Source organism: Solea solea, chromosome 4 (genome assembly GCF_958295425.1).
Source record: "Solea solea chromosome 4, fSolSol10.1, whole genome shotgun sequence".
Lineage (NCBI taxonomy): Eukaryota > Metazoa > Chordata > Actinopteri > Pleuronectiformes > Soleidae > Solea > Solea solea.
This window is the reverse complement of record NC_081137.1, coordinates 17,672,236-17,693,202: the sequence shown is the minus strand read 5'-3', so window position 1 is coordinate 17,693,202 and position 20,967 is coordinate 17,672,236. Positions and strand designations below refer to the sequence as shown.

Genomic DNA, 20,967 nt, shown 5'->3' with positions numbered 1-20,967 from the left:
ACGTTCTCTCACACACCAATCAGTCCTATTTCCAGTTTTCAAAATAAAGTTCATACAAAAGAAAACACAACATACTGGTTTCAGAGTTACCCTCTTACTTCCAGCGAAAGGCATACATATGTCAGCTTTTGTTGATTTCTCAGGTCACTCTCGGGTCGCGTAACTTGTGTTACATGGAAAAGTCCAAACTGGAAGAAAGGGGAAACGCTCGCTATCCATTGTTTTTCTTTAATTTTCCATTTTATTTTGAAAAACAAACAAGCAAATGATACACGGATTCATCTCCTTGCGGTGTGCGAGTGCAGCGCTTGATATGAAAGTGATCCACCATGCCGCCATTACAACAACGTCACTCTTATTTTGAAAACAAAACGACCTTCGACCAAATCAGGCAAATTAAAAGCGAGCTCATATAAAATACTGTATACATTTTGTTTGTATACGTCATTCAAAGTCGCCTGAAACTGACTGTACCAAAATCCAAAACGCACCGTTATTTGCGTGCGATTACCCTCAGACGATCACATTATCCCATGAGCGCGGGGCTTTACAGCTGCTTGTGGGGTCTAAGTAATTTTTTAATCACTTTTCAAAAGCAGTACGGTGCAGAGTGCCGTTAACACTGGCAGACTACAAATGAGGATGAAGCCCGGAATGAATAATTGCTGCTTGACAGGTCAGTGGCCTTGTAATGAAGCTGTTAGGCAAGATGCATGAGCCGCGTTAGATTATTACAGTAATTGAACAAGGTGTGCTCGGGTCATATATAGATTCCTGTTAAATTATACCGTCAATATCCAATTCGTAGTTACCGACGGCGCGGTGACGCTTCAGGAAGTACGTTCACAGCTGGCCAAGTTGGATCATTGTGACCTGCCGTGCATGAACACGGACTCTTAAATCACTTTCAGTATTCATATTTATATAGTTGTCTTCAAGTCTTTTGCCCTAATGTGACGTCTTTCTTGCAGTGGTTCTTCCAGCTTTTATTTCTTTTATTTTTTTGTTTGTTTTTTGCTGATATTGACATGCGTTGCTCGGCACCTGCTTCGCCTGTCAAAGCGCTCTGTAAACTTGTGTCTTTCAAAAGGTGCTCAACCATATTAATTATTAAAACCGTGGAGTCATGAGAGAATCGTTCCACGTCTCCCGGTGTTGTCTTTGCTGCGGGGGGGGGTGGCCAAAAAAAAAAGTTACGCGCCTCACAAACATAAAACCACTATCTTCATCTCCTTTACCCCACTTTCCCTCTCTCGTTCATTCATTCTCTCTGAGGAAATGAGTCTAACAACCCCCCCTGCCCCCCCCCCCTTTTTTTTCCGGGGTGGGGTGAGAAGAAGCTTCAAGTCTTAATCCCAGCCCCAAATGGAAAATAAATTAGCTTCTTCACACTTAACTAGCTCTCATTTGCATTTGCCAAGTGCGCAGACTGCAGCTCGGGAGCTCTCCCCTGGCACTAATCCTCTGGGCGCAAGCAGACAGAGGTGGTGTGGATGAGGAGGAGGAGGAGGAGGAGGAGGAGGAGGAGGAAGGGGGTGAGGCAGTCAAAGAAACCTGCTCTACCTCACCTCCGTGGGATGATGGGTAATACTGGACAGAGTCTGTGTCCAGGGAGAGTCGGGCTACTCCTTCACAATTGTGTTTAAAATCATACTATGACTCATGACACCTCATGATTTACTGTCTCTTTAAGGGCATCAAAATAGCATCCTTGCTATTCTGCTATATGCTATACATGCTCCATGCTCATTGTATCATTTTCTTTTGCAGTAAGCTAACACTGCTGCCAATGGAGGTTCAACCAATTACGAAGTCAAAGGCTCCACGACTCTGAATGTTTACATTGTGTTTGTTAATCCTTGTCACTGAATGGGCGGAAGAAGAATAAACTTAAGACCATGATGCTGCGGCTGTGTTTAATTCACATTCTGTTACAGAGTTTTTCAGGTCTAGATACAGAAACACCGTAAAGTTGTTTTCTTTTTTGTCAATTTTATTCATATTTATTTCGATCCTGACTTCTTCTGTTGTTGTGGGAATGAGACCTGTATTTCCAATCCACTGTTTGGTGATTGAATAAGACATTTATCTCTGGAAATTAGTAAAAAAAATGTATATTTTTTGGGTGAAGTGACCCTTTAAATTAGGAGAAGACCACATTTTATGACAACCTTGAAAAAAGAAAAATTCCAACGTACTTTTCTCACCACTATGGTCTGTGTCCCTCATGTTCTATTTGCCGTAAAATCATGTGTGACAATCACACATCAGTGGTTCTCAAAGGTTTTTATCCCAAGTGTCTCCTGAGAAAATATTGAGCTCTTGACGTTCTCACCAACGTTAAAATACAGCGGTGTAAATCATCATCCTCCTCTTCCTCACATATACTTCACACACTGGCACAGCCAAATTAGATTAAGTTGGAGCAAGATTTAAGGTAAACTTATTTATTTTTTACACACTCTGCACCCGAAATTCCTCAGCTCCACCCTCATCACATACCCTCGTTTATACAGTGGAACAGTATTTCTTATTGTCCTCCATGTACCACCAGAGGAAGCTCATGTACCACTGTTGGTACATGTACCACAGTTTGAGAAACATAGCAAAAGATCTCATTCATCCAGAAGTGACACACATGTATTTGTTTCTTCTACAGCCAGATAACATAGAAAAATGTCATATTTCCCATGGCTTGCTTTTGGCTCATGTGCACATTTTAAAATACTCTTTTACATATTTGTTCAGCAAAAATCTATTTTTACAACACAAACTCTAACTCTGGAAGAAAACCTGAGCTCTTATGTAAGAATCAAAAGACTCTACATTCGCTCTGAACTATAAACGATGCGACGTATCGGAAGTCAAGGCCTGAGGTAAACAGCCGCGTGACCACTGACCTGTTGGCTCTCCTGGTACGATGGAGGATGAACACTCTGGGTGGCCATCATTGTCACTGCAGGTGCTGGGGATGCATGTTGCATAATGGGATTGCTTCACATTGAGACTGAGGGAAGAGACAGAAGGAACAAACAAAAAAAATACATAAATAAATAAATAAAAAATGAAATAAAGCAAAAACATGAATCATGAGCAAGTAGTGATTAAACTTTATTTTATAGCAGCAGCCACCAGGTGCTGCTATGATTAAATTAATCGGAGATGGGATTGTCACCCGACATCTCTTTCCCCTCCGCCCACTTCCCATCCCTTTCTCAATTTACAAATTTATTATTATCATGATTACTTCTCTTACCCCCCCCACCCCACCAACCTCCCGTCTGTCTCACTCTCTACATGTACTGCACAGAGCTGAACGAGAACCCAGGATGATGTATCAATACTCGGTAACGCACAATGCTTCCAAGCAGAAAACGAAAACAAAACAACACAAACTCAATCATGGAGCCTTTTACAGAAACACTTTACATACCAGCAGGTTCATAATGACACCGCAAACAAACCCGACTACTTGTTTACCAATTACAGACAGCTATGCTTGTTCACTAATTACAGCTGGCTTTCAAGCAAAGCATCGCGGTAGAGTCACCTTGGTCTTCGTCTCGATGTGTTACTGCCGCCGCCGCGGCTGCTGTTGTTTGTTGCACTGCTACCGAGCCAATCAAGAGGGCTAATTAAGGCTCTTGTTGACAGGCTAATTGCTATTGGCCGGAACCCCACAGGGCTGAGAGCTGTACCCTGTGGAATGCCACTGTAACCACTGCCTTCACCCCCAGTGAATGAGCTAATTGTGTTCGCACATTCACACAAACACACACACAGACCCCTACTATTACCCCGACATACTATAGGCAAGCACAGCAGGTGCCGCATCCTTAAGCTACATATAACCTATGTGTAGGCACTGCGTGAAAATGTCTTGTAAATGAGCTATTTGACCTGAGGAGGCTGACGGGAGTCGGTGGTAAATGTGAGGTTAGACTTTATTACGAAGGAAAAATTCCACTGCGTCTAATCAACATAATAAAAAATGAAGCCCCGGTCTCAGCAAACAGACTGAAAAATCTTTGCTATTTTACATTTCTGCAAAGTAGTGGAATCGAAATTTGAAGATCCTGTGTAGGGAAATCATTTTTTTTGTACCGTTAAATGTTAATATGTATGACATTAATATTTCTAATGTGACGTACTGAAGGGTCACTGACATCTGTCCACAGAAGGGCCAGACATCCCAGTGTGTTTCAAAACACATAACTGTTTATATGGATTTTACAGTATTATGAGGACATCCCGTTGTTTGTATGGAAAACCCAAGATCTGCCTAAACCTATCCCCATGCATGACCAGGAGATGATAATCACCACTGTCATTTCCATATTTCAGGCAAAAAGGACCACAATCACTCGGTTAAAATCATGCAATTTAGTGTCAGAATCACACCTGTCTTTGTTTTGCAGACATGTACGACGATAATATGAAAATGAAATTTAATTTGGTGCTTTCAAAGCTTGATGAGGATCAAGAATCGGGGAAAGAGTCCTCCCTTCAAAGGCCGAGTGTTCACTGGATGCTTTGAGCTACTGCCCTTATTGGAAAAATGCCTCATAATGCCACATAAAGCCCTTTAGTGGTTGTGGCAGGCAGGCTGCAATTACAATGGACTGGTGCACTTGGACTGAACGGTATTGACCTGCAGGAAAATGGCTAGATTATAAACTAGTGAAATAGAACTGGAACATCTGAGTGAAATATTTGCACCGGTTGTAACATCCGTGCAAAGCTGCTGCCTCAGGGAAAAAAAAAAGAAAAAAAGAGACCTGTAAATCCACCAGACCACTAAATCTGAGGATTTGCAGTGTGTGAGTGAGTTATGAGGTTGTGGCGTGATGAAAAGAAACTATAATAACAATCGAAAAAGATTGTATAAAGTGTAAAGTAGATTGATTTTAGAGGTGCCAACAGAACATACAGTTATTACAGTATTAAAGTGAATGTAAAGTTGACGAGACTTTAAATTTCAGTGCATCCATTTAACAAGAGGTGTGCAACATGAGAGCAAAGTGTTGCGTGATTTCATCCATGTCAAACGTCAAATAAAACACGCATAAAGTTGGGTATCAATGTGATTTCATGGTTAATTTTGCTCAGACTGAAAAAAAACCCACAGAAGTATTACACAACACTGCTGCAAAACCCATATCTTACATCTGTGCCCCACACTGCTGAAATAAATTTAAAAAAAAAAAGGCGTTCAAGTTCCTGAAGCCAGACAGGAAGTGATGCTTTAGAGTCAGGACGATACATGGCAGATGTTCCCGAGACGGTGAGCTCATCGCGCACTCAGACCGAGACCTTGGCTAAAGTCTCTGTCTGGAAAAGTCAGAGACAAGTCAAACAGCTAACATCTGAACCCCGACCCCGCCGCTGCCAACATTCTGATGTCAAATGCCGGTTTAGCTTCACTGATGAGCTCTAATTTAGGGTTTTCACCGCACATCTGTGCATGTTATCATATCCCACTGGGTCCGTGTATGTGTGCTGTGCATGTATTCAGGGCAGCATTATATACGAGCACTTTGCGTTGTGTTTGTTTACATTTTGTTAGTCTTCCGTGTGCGTGTCGCCACGATCCATTGTGAGCACTGATTGCGTCTCCTGGTTTCTGTTCTCATTCCAACCGGTATCAGCTGAAAGGCATCTTCTCTGTTATCAGTCCTCATTTTAATTGCAAATGCAGCAAGCGTGCTAGTGATTAAATGGAAAATTGCACATTAATTGATGAGACTGGAGATAAAGCAATTCCAATTACTGCGCAGTATTTCAGGCGGCCTCTCAAGTTCCGCCGTCCCTCGAAGGAATGAGCGCACCGAACGCCAAATTTGAGCAGGCAATCGTGTCTGTATAAATAAACACAAAGAGACGCCTAAAATGCACAAAAACATGACAAACAATGGCCGCTGAATGTACAATCAAGACAAACTGCAAGAAAGACAACATTTGATTCAATAAAAAAAAGAAAATACTACCCTCTCTGAATCGACCAAAGGTGTACGGTTACACAACAAGTTGTATAATTCGTTTTGCGGACAAATAGCGTGTTTGTTCCCGAACAAAGGCCTTTAAATTATTACACAGTTCATAATGCAAATCAATTGAAAAGTGCCTGCAGTCACAATCAAAATTCAAAGCCAGCATAAAATGGAAAGTGAGAAGTAGGCATAAAATTAGTCCAACAAACATCAAAGGCTTTCACGAATTTGGATTTAAGGCACTCCTACTTTCTTTATTGGATTCTGTGCAGTAAGAAACGCTTCTATTCACCATTCAATTTTCCAGCGATTCTTCAGCACAGAACAGGCCCCTGCTGTATATTGATGTGAGGCTTGGTCAGTGGCAAAGCTGCGGTTTCTCTCCATTTACCAGCCGCATTGAAATGAAAATCCATATCTGGTTACATATGATGGGATCACCGCCTCTGGCCTCCACACTCCAACCTTTGCTTAGGTTTGAAGTTGAATTCACTGCACAGTGTCGAACCTCTTTTAAAATGGGAGAATGGGAATACTTCCTGCTTCGAGCCAAGAACGACTTGTGATTTTAGCCCATGAAAGCAGCATCCTGGGGGCACATGTCTTGCACTCTGGATCATGACCTGGCAGTGGTTTGGCACCATGATCATTAAAGGAGCACTTGTTTTACATAAAGATGTGATCTCCTCTCATGTGGGGCTATCAACACTTCACTGTCTGCGAAATTAAGAGGGGTGGAGAAAGGTGCCAGAGCTGACATAGTCACACACGATAATCTCTGTAAAACTAAAAATAACGATGCTGTTGAGTTGACTGTTTGATAAACCTCTTTTTGAAATTACACTGTTATTGGTTTGGAGCATGGAGTGCAAAGATGAGTGTAAATGCATGTGCTATATTGTTCATGATAATACTGTTTACTATATAGGTAAGAAAGAAAGAAAGAAAGAAAGACTGGGATATTTCTGTTACTGCTGTTAGCTAGTTAACTGTTGTGTTGTTAGCTAGCAAAGAAAGGAGTGTATTTCTGTTAGCTAGTTAACTTTTGTATTGCTAGCATAGATAGATAGATAGATAGATAGATAGATAGATAGATAGATAGATAGATAGGATATTTCTGTTACTGCTGTTAGCTAGTTAGCTGTTGTGTTGTTAGCTAACAAAGAAAGGAGTGTATTTCTGTTAGCTAGTTAACTTTTGTATTGCTAGCATAGATAGATAGATAGATAGATAGATAGATAGATAGAGAGATAGATAGATAGATAGGATATTTCAGTTACTGCTGTTAGCTAGTTAGCTGTTGTGTTGTTAGCTAACAAAGAAAGGAGTGTATTTCTGTTAGCTAGTTAACTTTTGTATTGCTAGCATAGATAGATAGATAGGATATTTCAGTTACTGCTGTTAGCTAGTTAACTGTTGTGTTGCTAGCATAGGCATATATATATGTATATGTATAGACAATATATACATATATAAATACACTAATTGGGAGAATGATGGTCTTCTCAGAGAGTACGGAAGAAGGTTTTGATAAACGGCTGCATGGAAAGAGAACTAACAGCTTGTTTGAACCCTGTGGATCCTCATTTCAACTAGATTCTCATTAAAGCGCTGTTCCAGAACAGCCAGATTTTGCCTTTGAATCACGTTTATATTCATGTATACATTTATTTACATCAATCCGTATTGATCACCAACCGAGCTGGTCTCTGGGGAATTGAAATTATGCATGCTGTTTTTCATCAAACTAGTGAAATCCTCCAATCACCTGTTAAGACAGTCCGTTTGCTTTCATTACCCACAGCATTGCTGAGATGGAAAATAATTAAATCATTTTACAAGGGCAGTCTACAATTCTGAGTCAAATTAGCACAATCCCAGATGCCAATTTATTGAAAACCACAACAACAAAACAACAAAAACAGTGCAAGGGCTTTGCTGACAATTGATTGATTGATTGGATCTGATTCTCAGAATCCTGAATCCAGCATATACTATTAAACACTGCCCATTTATACCCATTTGTATCCATTCTGACAACTGATGTGATATCACATGTGTACATCAAATGCGTCAAATAAAATTGCTGTTTTTGTGTTTGGTGCCGTCATTTGCACATTCTCCCCCATCAAAATCCCATTTAATCTGGACTGTTTGATGGTTAAAGGTTTGACCTGCAGACGCAATGAATAGCATTTGGAAGTGAGCATGTCACCTTGGTCAAACATTATGCATCTCGATGCCCTGCAAGAGGAGAAGATGAATAAATAAATCAGGTGTTTTTGAATATGAGTGGGATCTAATCATTGCCTTATTGTCAGGCCTGATTTACACTGCAAACACCAGGAGGCAAGGCCTTGATGGTGTTGTGTAAACTGGTGGAGGGAAGGGTGGAATGGTAATGAGACTGGGACAGTGGTGGTGGTGGTGGGGGGGGGGGGGGGGGTGGGTGCCTGTTTACACATTTGTGCTTGCACTCAACACGGAAGTCGGACAGCACACAGATCAGAGCGCAAATACCCCGTACACACACGCTCAGGATTGGGCATGAATGCAAACACACTATACATTCATGCGAACACTAAATACAAAGATAGCAAAGCTTCAACTAGTGTCATCCTGGGGGCAATACACACACACAAAGTGTCCTGCCATTGCTCGCAAGAACACCATACATCTGCACATATGTGCACTCAAAGGTGTGAGTGCATTCACAGCCAGAGGCGAAGATAGTCACACCAGTGGTCTTAGGGCTACAAATAACCCCCGGGCTATAGAGAGCTCCAAACATACTGCAGTCAGGGTCCAGTCCACACTCCCAGACCACCTCATTAACCTGAGCCAGCAGCCCTCCCTCCTTACTGCCTCACAACGCCCTGCTCCTCGCCAACCCACACTTGCAATTCATACGAGTATCATTTATTCATCTGCTCTTGTTGATTGGATTCATCGTCCTCCACGAGACAGAGAAGGCGTTGGATTGTGGAGCTCGGTGAAGGACGTTTCAATACGGCAGTGACTGACGGCTTAACCGCGGGTTCAGTAAGATCACAGGCGAAAGCGGCGAGGCACGGTGGATTACTGCAGCCCATTGTTTGGAAGAATTGGTTTTAAGGGTTTGAGACGGGGGGACTTCATATCTCGACAGAGATCTTAGAGTTGCTAGGTGTTGCCTTGTTGTGAAAAGTGGGTCCAGAGCACGGTGATGTGAAAATTCACACAGAAATGGTGAGGGGACTTGGTCAGCTGAGCAGCATGTTCAGTCACAACTCACCCACATGAAACCAGTCAAATGCTGTCCCTACGCCTAAGTCTTATAATTACTGAGTTAGCTATTAAACAAAGGGTAGTTCATTAAATGATCACAAATTAAAGTGAGGATTTTTGAAGGTCAATGGGCTCCATCACAGTCAGTGCGTTTATATGCATGTTAAAAGACCAACTTTAGTTTAGACAAAGAAAATAATTCGGTTTTCTTAATGTCATGTAAACAAGTTAGTTGGGCTAAAATCAAGCTAGCCTTAGTCGGACTAACATACCTGGATAATGCAATTCATAGTCCGATTACTCCTGCATGTATACACTTAGTCAGACTGGAGGTCTTTGAGCCGGAAGTAGAAGGAGACAATGTATAAACTGCAGTTCTGTCTGTTGTCGGACATCATACGGTGGCGTCTTTATTCGGACAACATGGCAACCAGAAAAGCCATGCTCAATCTAATCTGTAATACGATTAACATGCACAGCAGGTACGAAATGTACAGAACATGCAGCACTATCCATCTCACTGTCCATCTCGCCGTTTACTATTTGTTTTTCAGTGACGTAAAGGTCAACAGGGGCAGCTTCTTACTCGATTTGATTGGCTGCCTAAGTGTGACATTGACAAATGCTGTAACTCCATGCCTGACATTTTGAATTAAAGAAGTCCATTTTTTGCTGGTAGAGCAAAACTCCACTTCGCAGTCCAGCAAGAGGGAAAAATGACAATTAAATCAACTTTTAACTTGTTGTGATTTGTAAATTGAACCAATGAATGTTGACATGTTAAGACCACCGAGTCCTTTGACATTTCCCTCCCCTCACTCACTGGACTGATTTCACTCGAAAGCTTCCACTGACTCGTCCTTATCAATTTCCAATGACATTTTATGCTTGAATTCAAATGTATAACCTTTCCCGTTCATTGTTTCATACTGAACTTCTTAATGAACGTCCTTCACATATTCAAATATGCCCCACAGCCATAATGAAGACACAAGGATTTCCCCCGGGTGTAACAATTTGCAAGATTCATCTCTTCCTTTCGAACTGCTGACAATGGTGTCGGTGCTCCAATCTGAGTGCAATTCTCGTGTTTTCTTTGTATTTATGCAAATGTTTGTTTGGATATTACAGATTCCCGGGCTGATTGTCTTCCTTCCTGCTTTTAAAAAAAAGTAGATTAATGTCTCAAGTCAATGAGAAAGTGGTAAAATTACAGAATGGAGGACATTTTTTTGGAATTCCCAGAGGGCAGGGGGGAAATAACATTAAAAGCCAGTAATTTAATGAGGTGAGTTTTTTTTCTGTTAGAGGGTAAAATAAAACGAATGAAATATTTGATATTGTGGTTGCGGGGAAACGATTGTTGCATCCTTAACCATGTGTATCCAGCATTGCATGCTTCCAACCCATTTATTAAAAACAGGTTTGTATTCCTGTCTCTGTTATGTTCGGTCAGGTTAGGTTTGGTTTGTTTGCACTTTTCAGATTCATCAATTGACCGAGTCTGCAGGTTTCACAAACTGCCATTTTACATTTCTGCAAACCACAGACGTGAGCTCAACTTTTTGAACCAATACACAGACGTACATATAAATAACTCATAAATTAATAGTGTTTTAACCCTTTTTTGGTGCTGATAAGCTATTCCTGGTTGTGAATAGATTTAGCTTTAGGCACAGTGAGTAACCTGTGGTTGCATTCAATATCATGTTTTTTTTCCCCATAGCATCAATATCCTCTCCATGCTGCCAGATAAAGAAACAGTTATGTCCTCATAACACTGCAAAATCCATAAAAATGCACAGTGTTGTTGTTGAAATCTACTCATTTGAATCTAGATCTAGCTAAATAAAATGCCACTGCAACACCTGAGCCGTCCTCCATCCAAAAAACTTGAAAATTCCATTCATCTTCTACCACTTTATCCTCCCATGAGGGTCACAGGGAATGTGGGTGCCAATCCCAGTCGACATAGGGCATCACAGGGCCACTCTCACGCTCACACCTATGGACAATTTAGACTCATGATGGATTATCAAGATGTCATTTCAATTTCTAATCACTAAACCGTTCATTTTTCTCAGAGATCTCACTCATTAATGTGAAACCAGCTTCCCTACAACTCAAATATGCCAGAGTGAAGGTTTGTTTGCTCCCCACAGGCTGCTGCAGCATGATCCCCAATCCTCATATATATATATATATATATATATATATATATATATATGTATATATATATATATATATATATATATATGTATATATATATATGTATATATATATATATATATATATATATATATATATATATATACATATATATATAAAAGGAATAAAATAAACACAAAGAAGAGCGCGGACATGCTCGGCTGCCTATGCGGCAGACACATGGCGTGCAGCAAGCCAGTGTTTCTGCAAGAGCTGCTTCACCGAACCTCGTTGTGTTTCGGGGCTCTGTCGCTAAGATAAATTTACACAAACTGGCACTGCATCATTTCCTAAAACAAACACACGCACATGAACAGACACTCCTGGGATGAGTGTGGGTGGGGAGAGTGGATAGTGCCAACAGTGCATTTACTTCCACCCGATAGAAATAGCACTGCAACAGCGTCTGGATGGTGCGAGGCTCTCTTAAAGATGACGACGATGAGTACGTTGAGAATCTCAAGATTGATTCATTAAATGGCCGGTCACTTTTTTACGATGATGAACAAATAGAAATGATATTACAATCAGCTGTTTACCTAGAGTCAATTGTATATACAAGTAAGTCCCAGTCCCACACATGATTTGGAGGTAATGTTGGAAAATCGACATTTCTCCAGTTTAACTGTGGAGAAAATGGTCTCCAAAAAAAAGTAACACTAATATAGTGTGCACTTGACTTTGAGTCGCATATTACCCAAAACATGGCAAGCACTGGCCAAACTGAGATGTTAACGGAACAGTTAAAAAGTCTTTATATTGCCGTCAACATATCCAAATCCCCAAATTAAAAGATAGATGCCTGTATGTATCGTCGATTCATCTGATTCATCGTTTCATCCATAAAATGTGAACCAATGTTGGTTTGTGGACAAAACAAGGCCCTCAGAGAATGCTAAAGATTTTTAAACATCACTATTTCTCAAACCTGGAAGTGATGAGGGTCTTGTTTTGTCCACAAACCAACATTGAATCAACACAATGACTCATGATTTAAGGATTTAGGCCAAAGAAACCAGAAAATAATCACATTTAAGAAGCTGACAAATCTAACAACTTCTCAAACCAATGAATCAATTATCAAAATAAGTAAATAAAGCAGTTAAATAGTCAAATGTTTGGGCTCAGCCCAACTGACCAGACCAGCACCAAACCCTCAGATTGGGCACTGGTGCGTATATGCAATTGCTATATGGGAAAATTGATTGTTTAAAGAACTGTAAGGTTAACATACAGTTGACAATGAAGATACGTTGCCTGGACCAGTTTTACAGTTTATTTTGTCATACTTACTGTATGTCGTACAGTACAACGGTAGCTTGCAGACGGAGCAGCAGCAGTTAAGACATTTTAATGTTGAAAGGTGCTCCAGGGCTGAGTGTCTGGCACACACACGCACACACACACACACACACACACACACACACACAGGAGGAGCATTTCCTCTGCTAAACTGATAATCATCAAAACAGTAGAAGGTAGAAATTGGAACAGCCGGGAAATGCAATCTTCATAGAGTTTCACCCTCTGAAGCCTTTTCCCTGACACTTGGCTCTTTGCCTCAGCTGCCACGTTTGCCACCGTCACACACACCGTGCGCGGCTTAATCTGTCACAGCATCTGTACATTTTTCGTCTTTATCGGCGTAAGTGAGTGCCATCCATGACACTCCCGGACGACTTTAGCTACCGGCGAGCGGGGTGGGGGGGGGGAACGAGACTACACGGATTAGATCGTAGTCGCCTCACTTCGACACAAAATGACCCGAAATAGTCCTGTGTGGAAATATTTCCCTTATCTGTTTGTAAAAATCAAAGCCAAACGTCACACATTTTTTTATATACATTACAAAACATTATTACCTCATTCTGAACACCGTGAATCCCACAGGGTATGAGATTATTAAGGGAGGTGAAACATTCTGAATGCAGATGTGAGTCGAAGTCAAAATGCAGACACTACTTTCTTTGAGACATCACGGAATTTCATTTTGTAGTGTCCAGTGTCACATGTCACGATTGTATTTTTCCCTTAAACCACAGACACAGTATATATACACGTTAATGCATTACGTTAATGCATCATTTTAGAGCAAATATTACTCATTTGCATGCATTCAAACATGCATACGAATGTGATAACTGCAGGGAAGCGCTCTTGGCTCGGATGAGGACACCGTGTCATTTCCTAATCAAGACTTAAATTATAACCCGAATTTAAGATTTAGGCACAAAAGGCATGTTGGCATCCTCTCTCTAAAAGATGAGGTTAAAATATAATACAATACCAGCATTTACCATAAGAGCATTAATATATTGTCATATTTTATAATATTTATAATACACTGTAAATTTACACAAGTATAATATACTTATATAATGTTCAATCTTTGTAAATTCTACATTCTATTTTAACTTTTTTTATATATATATAATCTGAGTGTTAATATCTTTACAAATAAAGGACTATTTTATCTTATCTTAAAACCTGCCTAATTTACTTAAAATGATTTCATATTAAAGGGTTTCATTAAGGAGTAACCTACGCAGTATCAAAAAAATATTTGATTTTATTTGTATTTTTTATTATTTCTTCCTTAAGATAGAAATCTCTTTTATGGGCCAAGACGCCTCGCCAGTTTACACTTTATTTATTTAGATCATACACAACACGTGTATAATACAGAATATAATATAAGTCAAACACGTAAAATAATGCAACCGATTCAATTCAAACAGCTGCAATTTTTTTCAACTTAGATTTAAGTAGAAGTATAATAAAAAAGTATTTCTAAGGAAATGTTTAATTGATTTTTCACCTTTTTTTCTCCAAAATCTGAGACGTTATATAATCTAGTCAAGAACACATAACAAAACTGGAAATCTGGAAAAGCCCTGCAGCATGATGGCAGGAAGGTAAGGTCTTAAATATTTCATGTAAGGTTCCCAGATTTGAGCAAACAGTTGGAACCCAGTGTTTGTTTTTTATTAAGTCTAATAAAAGCGGGATAGAAAAAAGCTGGAGTGTTGTCATGTGAGACTTCAGTCATATTAAGATGAAGTATCACTGTCACCCCCGCTTCCTTTCTTTATATTGCAGTTTGCACTTTAAGTAGAACAAATACTGCGTTGGTAAGTAATGGATAAGTGTTATTTTGTTAGTGTTTTTACTTCATCCTTAACCACTTTACTTTTTTTTTTTGCAAAGCATACAGGAAAAGAATAAAATAAAATAAAAGACGCTATAAATGTCAAACGTCAGCGCTTTATATACCGAGTAATAACAATGAGAAGTTTCCATTTTTCAAGTTCTACTCCTGACACAATGATTACAGATATGTTTAGCTCCTTATTCTCTTATTCTTTATGAGATAAACCTTTGTTTCTTTGTCTCCTATGGAACACGTTTTAATGACGCAAACTTCATTTACTTCAATGTGCCATGACATCGCGAGGGCAATCGTGACCATTTGCCTAGTTATAATAAATATGACTTAAATCTACATGGACATTAAAAAGACATCAGAATGTCATCATTGCCGCCCCAAATACCTAAGAACGACATCACGATTGGTGATTATGTCCAACACAAACGTCATCTGACAATTTCATCTTGATTCCTTTTAGCGACGGGGGTTGATTTACAGCCATGGATTTACCCAGAAAAACCTTCAAATGCTCCTTTAAATGTTTTTCATGTTCATTCGGTAAACTGTCTACCATGCAGGTGCAGATCCACAGCTGAGGCTCTCTTGAAAAAAGAACCCAGACGGCGAGAACAGGGAACAAACAAGAAAATGAAGTGGAGTCCTTCTGAAAATGTGAAGACCAAATAGTGAGGCGAACATCAGTGGTGTTTGCTGCTCTTGGCTGGACAGCCTCTGTTTATTTTAGTGTCGGGGGCAAAAGAGAGACGGCAGCCGAATGGAATTCTTGGAAACACCAAACAAACCCATATTAAATTCCCCCTGAAAAGCCATTGGGAGTGGCAGGGAGCCTACACGGCAGGGGAGGACAGACAGAGAGATGTGGACGGTGATGCATGCAGGAGGAGCGGGGGGAGACACTGTGAGGAAACATGAGAACGAGGGGAGGCAGATGAAGATGTTGCGTGTCAGGGGAGAGGGAGGACACGGAGGAAAAAAAAGACAAGAATGCAACGTTAGGTTGAAGGTCAAGACACTAGGTGGCAGCAGCAGAAGGACGGATCGACCGACCACGGAAAATCGAGCGTAAAGAGGAAGCCTCATGCCTCGAATTCTGCCACAAAACAGCAACAAAGGTGTGTATACCATGCCTTTAAGGGCTGTGCGATGTTCTCATCAGGGCTGCCCAAATACACATCGTGGAAGACAGATATTTAGACATGCGCTTGAGATCAGCGCTCCCACAAATATCGGACGCACAGGGCCGCCGATTGGTCAGAAAGTCAAGAAACGTAGCCTCCGATTGGTCAACGAGTGGAAGGATATTAAACGGTAACGACAACCCAAACAGCCTTAACAATCATTGAAAACGAGTGTTATATAGATTTAAAAGAAATAAAATAGTCTCCATCAACCTAAAATTAAGACTTTAAGTCTCCGGCTCAAATTTAAGATCTCATATCCGTCTCAGATTAGAGAAAAAGATGTTCCGTTTCATTGCATTGTGTATTGATTGTGGTACATCTCTGACCAGTGTATTACAAACGCAGTCTTTCACCATAGAGACAATAGACACAAAGAGAGCGCTATCGGCACGAGTAACATATATGTGAAGCGTTCACGGCTTGGGGAAAACTATACGAGGTTGTGCAAACCAATAGAGATCCCCCGATTGCTGCTGTGAGTTCATTATCGTCAGAAATAGCAACAGGCCTGAAAATGGAAGAGAAATATGTGGGGTCAGCGAGTACAGGCGAGGGTCAGCAGCCTACTGAGGATATCGTTTTTTGTTTTCATTTTTCTCTCTTAAGAGATGACAATTGGTCTTGTTTATTTTTTAAATAAATGGCTTATGCTTGCTTCATCCTTTAGGTGGTGCACTGAGCCAGAGTTTGCCTGATGTAAACACTACTATGTGCTCAACTCTTGCAAAACTGACTAACTATAAGTTATGTATAATCTCTATGTAAAAAAAAAAAAAGCATATAAAAAGGTATATATGAAGACAAAGTCTATAATTTACTTTGTCATGCTTTAAATTAAGAAGTACTTTTTTGACTAAAACACAAAACTGCAGGTGCCTCAACAACAACAACAAACCCCTTGAGGAGAACTCTGTGAGCCGGACTGATCTGCTTTAAGGTGCTCCAACCTTACCGCCCCTCCCCACTACACCTCCCCCCCCCATCTCTCTCTCTCTCCCCCTCTCTCTCTGTGTCTCAGCTGAAGGGACATCTGGAGCGCATTAAAGCACTGTGGACATCAGATCTCCCCAGAGCGCCCGGCTGGATGGGTGGCCCACTGTGGCCCCCTTTCAGCAGCAGGGCCCAGCCCTGCCTGATTGATAGCGGGAGTACCACACGCACACTTAACACTCACCCACACTGACAAATCCCACGCGGTTTGCATCTAGCCCGGACCGCAGGAGCACTGGCAGCGCCGCGAACACGGATTTATAAGGACACGTGTGCTTCCACCGCTCTTGTGCGCGCGCGGCCTTGCCAATCAATCGCAGCACGAAGTCACTTGATACAACTCATGTGCTCTGCATTTCTGCAACGCTGGCCCACGCGTTACGGGAGTAAATTTAGACCCGATGTGCTCAAGTGCGCCATAAAACAAGGCTGTAATCAATAAGGTGATTTGGTTTTAAAGAAATAGTATGGAACTTTTTTTTAAGAGGGGGGGGGGGGGGGCGGTTTGTATGAGGTAATCAGTGTTTTACATGCAGGTGACTGTGCTCCGTGTATAAATCTGTGAAACGTGCCTCCAAGTGACGACATTGGGAAACAGTTTTTATCCATGTTACAAAGGCTCACCTGACGAATTCTATGACAGCTTTCTTAAAGGAATACTTCACCGATTTGTATTTAGCTTTATATTACTAGAATAGTGGTAGTATTTTTGAAAAAATTGCGCTTCCCAACCTCAGTTTCCCCTGAGTCGAGAACTATCTTCACTCTTTTTTTGTTACGTGCCCACCAGTGACACTTGGTCCTGTTAGCGTAGCTGTTAGCAAAGATGGCGGACACTGTTTACATTAGAAATATCTTCATTCTTTTCTTTGTTACGTGCCCACCAGTGACACTTGGTCCTGTTAGCGTAACTGTTAGCAAAGATGGCGGAAGCTGTTTACATTCACTGACACTTGGTCCGAGGCTTGAAACTGCAACGCTAATTCCGCACTTTTTAGACCCACTCGTAGGAGGACGAGACCTCATTCCCAGAATGTAAACAGTGTCCGCCATCTTTGCTAACAGTGACGCTAACAGGACCAAGTGTCACTGGTGGGCACGTAACAAAGAAAAGAATGAAGATATTTCTAGACTGAGTGGAAACTGAGGTTGGGAAGCAAAATTTTTCAAAAATATTACCCCTATTCTAGTAATACAAAGCTAAATGCAAATCGGTGAAGTATTCCTTTATTTGTTTGCTAGCTTGTGTAAAACAGTTAATCATTGAAGTCATAAAACAACATAGTTGAATTTATTGATATGCAAATTTCCTGTGTTCTGCAAGGTAAAATCACCCTTTTTAGCCAATGGCAGTGACATAAACTTTCATTTCTTGTTACATAAACACTGTCTAATAGTGAGACAACATGATGAGCATATCTAACATAAGTTAGCAAACACTTCAAGCTGACGAAGACTACAAATCTGTGTTTCCTTTACTCAGCTGCTTCTCAACACGGGGAAGGTCTCACACAATCCCACTTTAAAAAAATACAAACTATCCCTTTAATAACAACGCCAAGCATGCAATGCAACGTAACGACGAGCTTCATCGAAACATGCAGTCCTACAGATCGTCAAAGCACCTCGTTCACACACATAAAGATACAAATCAAAGCCCGTCTTGTTTTCTCACAATTGTACTTTTCCATTAAAGTGTGGAATAGACATTTCGCCCCCTCTTCTCCCCCCCCTCCCCGCGAGTAGATGATACCCAATGCGACGAGAGAACACAAACTTTTTTCAAATGAGGAAAGTTCAAAGAACACCCTCGTTCCCCCGCAAATTGCTTTGCCGGATTTGCCATTTCAAATAAATTGCAGTGTTGGCCAAAATTTGCAATTCACAGGAAGTCTTCCCCTCGCCACACACAAGAGGTTAATCCATATTTCGCATTTGAATATAAGATGGGGAGAGGAGAGAAAAAAGGGATGGGGAAGATAGGTAACTCTTTGCCAGGAGATGAGGAGCCGAGAGGGGAGGGGTTGTGGCGGCGGCGGGGGGGGAGAGAAGCTGTGGGAGTGAAGAAAAGGCGAGAAAATGGGAAGAAACAGGCATCATTTAGAGTAAATGGCATCCAAAAACCCTCTCCAATTATCTTTGCCTACCATGCCAGTGAGACTGACTTAATTAAAATGACTTGAAGGGGAGGGGAGAGAGAAAAGGAGTCTGCCAGTGATTGAGGGGGCAGGCGGGCGACGTATCTGCACTGAAACACAAAGCTCAGGCATCACGCAGGCTGTCGACCACTCTCTCTTTTCAATTCCCGACTTCAAAAGAGAATAAAGAAATAATAATAAAAAAAGAGAGCGATGGGCCTCTCACCATTTGCAGCCATGTAATTGTGCTATTTAAATCCTACATTTTTTTTTTTTTATTATTATCATTGTGAGAATATTCATAGGCGGGGAGGAAGAGGAATGTTCAGTATGAATCCGGACATTAAAACAGCGTTTTGTTTTTTCTTGTCTCCCCCCCACCCCTCCCCGCCCCTCTTCCTATAATCTTTCTGCCTTTTTCCTGAGAGAAACCTCTGACAGTGACCTTTTCACATGAGGTCTGTTACTATGGAAACACCGTCCAGCCCCTCATATGTTTGGTGTTTTCCTGTCATCAGCCAGGCAAGGGGTGGCCAACTCGGAGAGGGGAGAAACCATCACCACGTTTAAGTATCTGTCTGTGTGTCTTACAGGTTTCCACTAGAGTGCACTTACAGGCAGAGGCAGACGAGCGCGCACTGCAGCGAACACGTGGAGGGAAGTCTATTTCAGATGAATACTGCATCGCTTTCAACTTTTTTTCATTATAGTATCTTTTGTTTTTTTGTTTTTCGACACCTCAGAACATTAAAGTGATAAAGTTGAAGTGTGGTTGTTTGAGGGTGCTGACACAGTCACTGTCTTACTTAAAGGTGACTGCACCCGGGGAACTGCATGAACCAGGCAGCCGTGCTCTCAATGAAAACATCAGGATTTTCAGACCCTTAATAAAACACTTAAACCGAACAACATCTGCACCAGACTCTTCAGAATCTCTTTCGACAGCCTTTTCCAACTGTAAACCACAGGCTCACTCAATCACTGCACCAAAGTCTGGAGAGAACATTTGAGATTTTACATCTTTGACAAGGTTTCGTCGGGGTGAAGTGTCATCAGTGACAAGCATCACTTCCAAGAAAAGTTAAAGTAGATGCGGAAAGTTACTCTTTTGCTAAAATTAAAAAAAAACAAAAAACAAGTCAGTGTGTTTAGCTTGTGGGTTGTGGTCTCTGTGATAAAAAAAGAAAGAAAAAAAGGTCAACCTCTGTGTCACTACAGTTGGAAAACAGGGACGAGGACAAACGCTATTGGATCAAAAGATTAACACACACACACGAGTGGAGCTCGGTGTCCAACAAACAGTGTCCATAAAACCGCACTCTGACAGAGACGCGATGTTTCGCCACGGAGACGCTTGTAGCTAAGAAACCTCAGTCTGAGGGAGAACTTTGTAAAAGGAGCCTCGTTGCTGCTGCTGCTGCTGCTGCTGCTTCTGCAGTGAAGCTGCTGGAACTAAACAAAGTCCAATTGTTCCAAAGTGTCAGTTTGGTCCAAAATGTTGGGAGAGAGAAAAAGAAAAAAAAAAGAAGCAAGAAATCTTTGGCCTGCTATGAAAACCGCAAATGTTTATGTTGGCAAGATGACTCCTTAAGGTCGACATGAGGGAAGAAATTGCAGTTCTCAAAGAACAGGTTTGGGTATCGCCATCAGATCAATTCAGCTTTGAATCACAAGGACTGGATTCAATACAATTTCCAATTTGTACATTTCAGCTGCAATATCATTTACGTTTCAACCGGGTGCTTTATTTAAAATATATTATATACATTAATAATTTACTCTCACGCCAAGAAGGTGCTGGGTTCGATTCCCAGTCTGGGACGAGTTTGCATGTGCTCCCCATGTCTGCGTGAGCTTCCTCCGGGCTCTCCGGTTTCCTCCCGACCATCAAAACATGTTTGAATGTTAGAATGCTGGATACATTGAGTCAGGTCGGTCCCTCGTGGCCGGCATCACAGTGGCTTTGATCAACCCTCCGTGTGACCTTGAAGGTTTGTTGTGCGCAATTGCGGTTGTGTAATGAC

The 20,967-nt window shown here is 41.2% G+C and overlaps 1 protein-coding gene across 2 annotated transcripts in view; it reads right to left on the bottom strand.

Annotated features, from left to right (window-relative positions):
* The window catches only part of pknox2 (pbx/knotted 1 homeobox 2), a 102,200-nt gene that overhangs the window by 42,006 nt on the left and 39,227 nt on the right, over positions 1–20,967 (bottom strand). For both annotated transcript variants that reach the window (XM_058627129.1, XM_058627126.1), the window contains exon 3: positions 2,901–3,007. In XM_058627129.1, coding sequence (XP_058483112.1) covers positions 2,901–2,984 — 84 coding nt within the window. In that variant the 5' untranslated portion in view covers positions 2,985–3,007. The remainder of the gene's footprint in view (positions 1–2,900; positions 3,008–20,967) is intronic.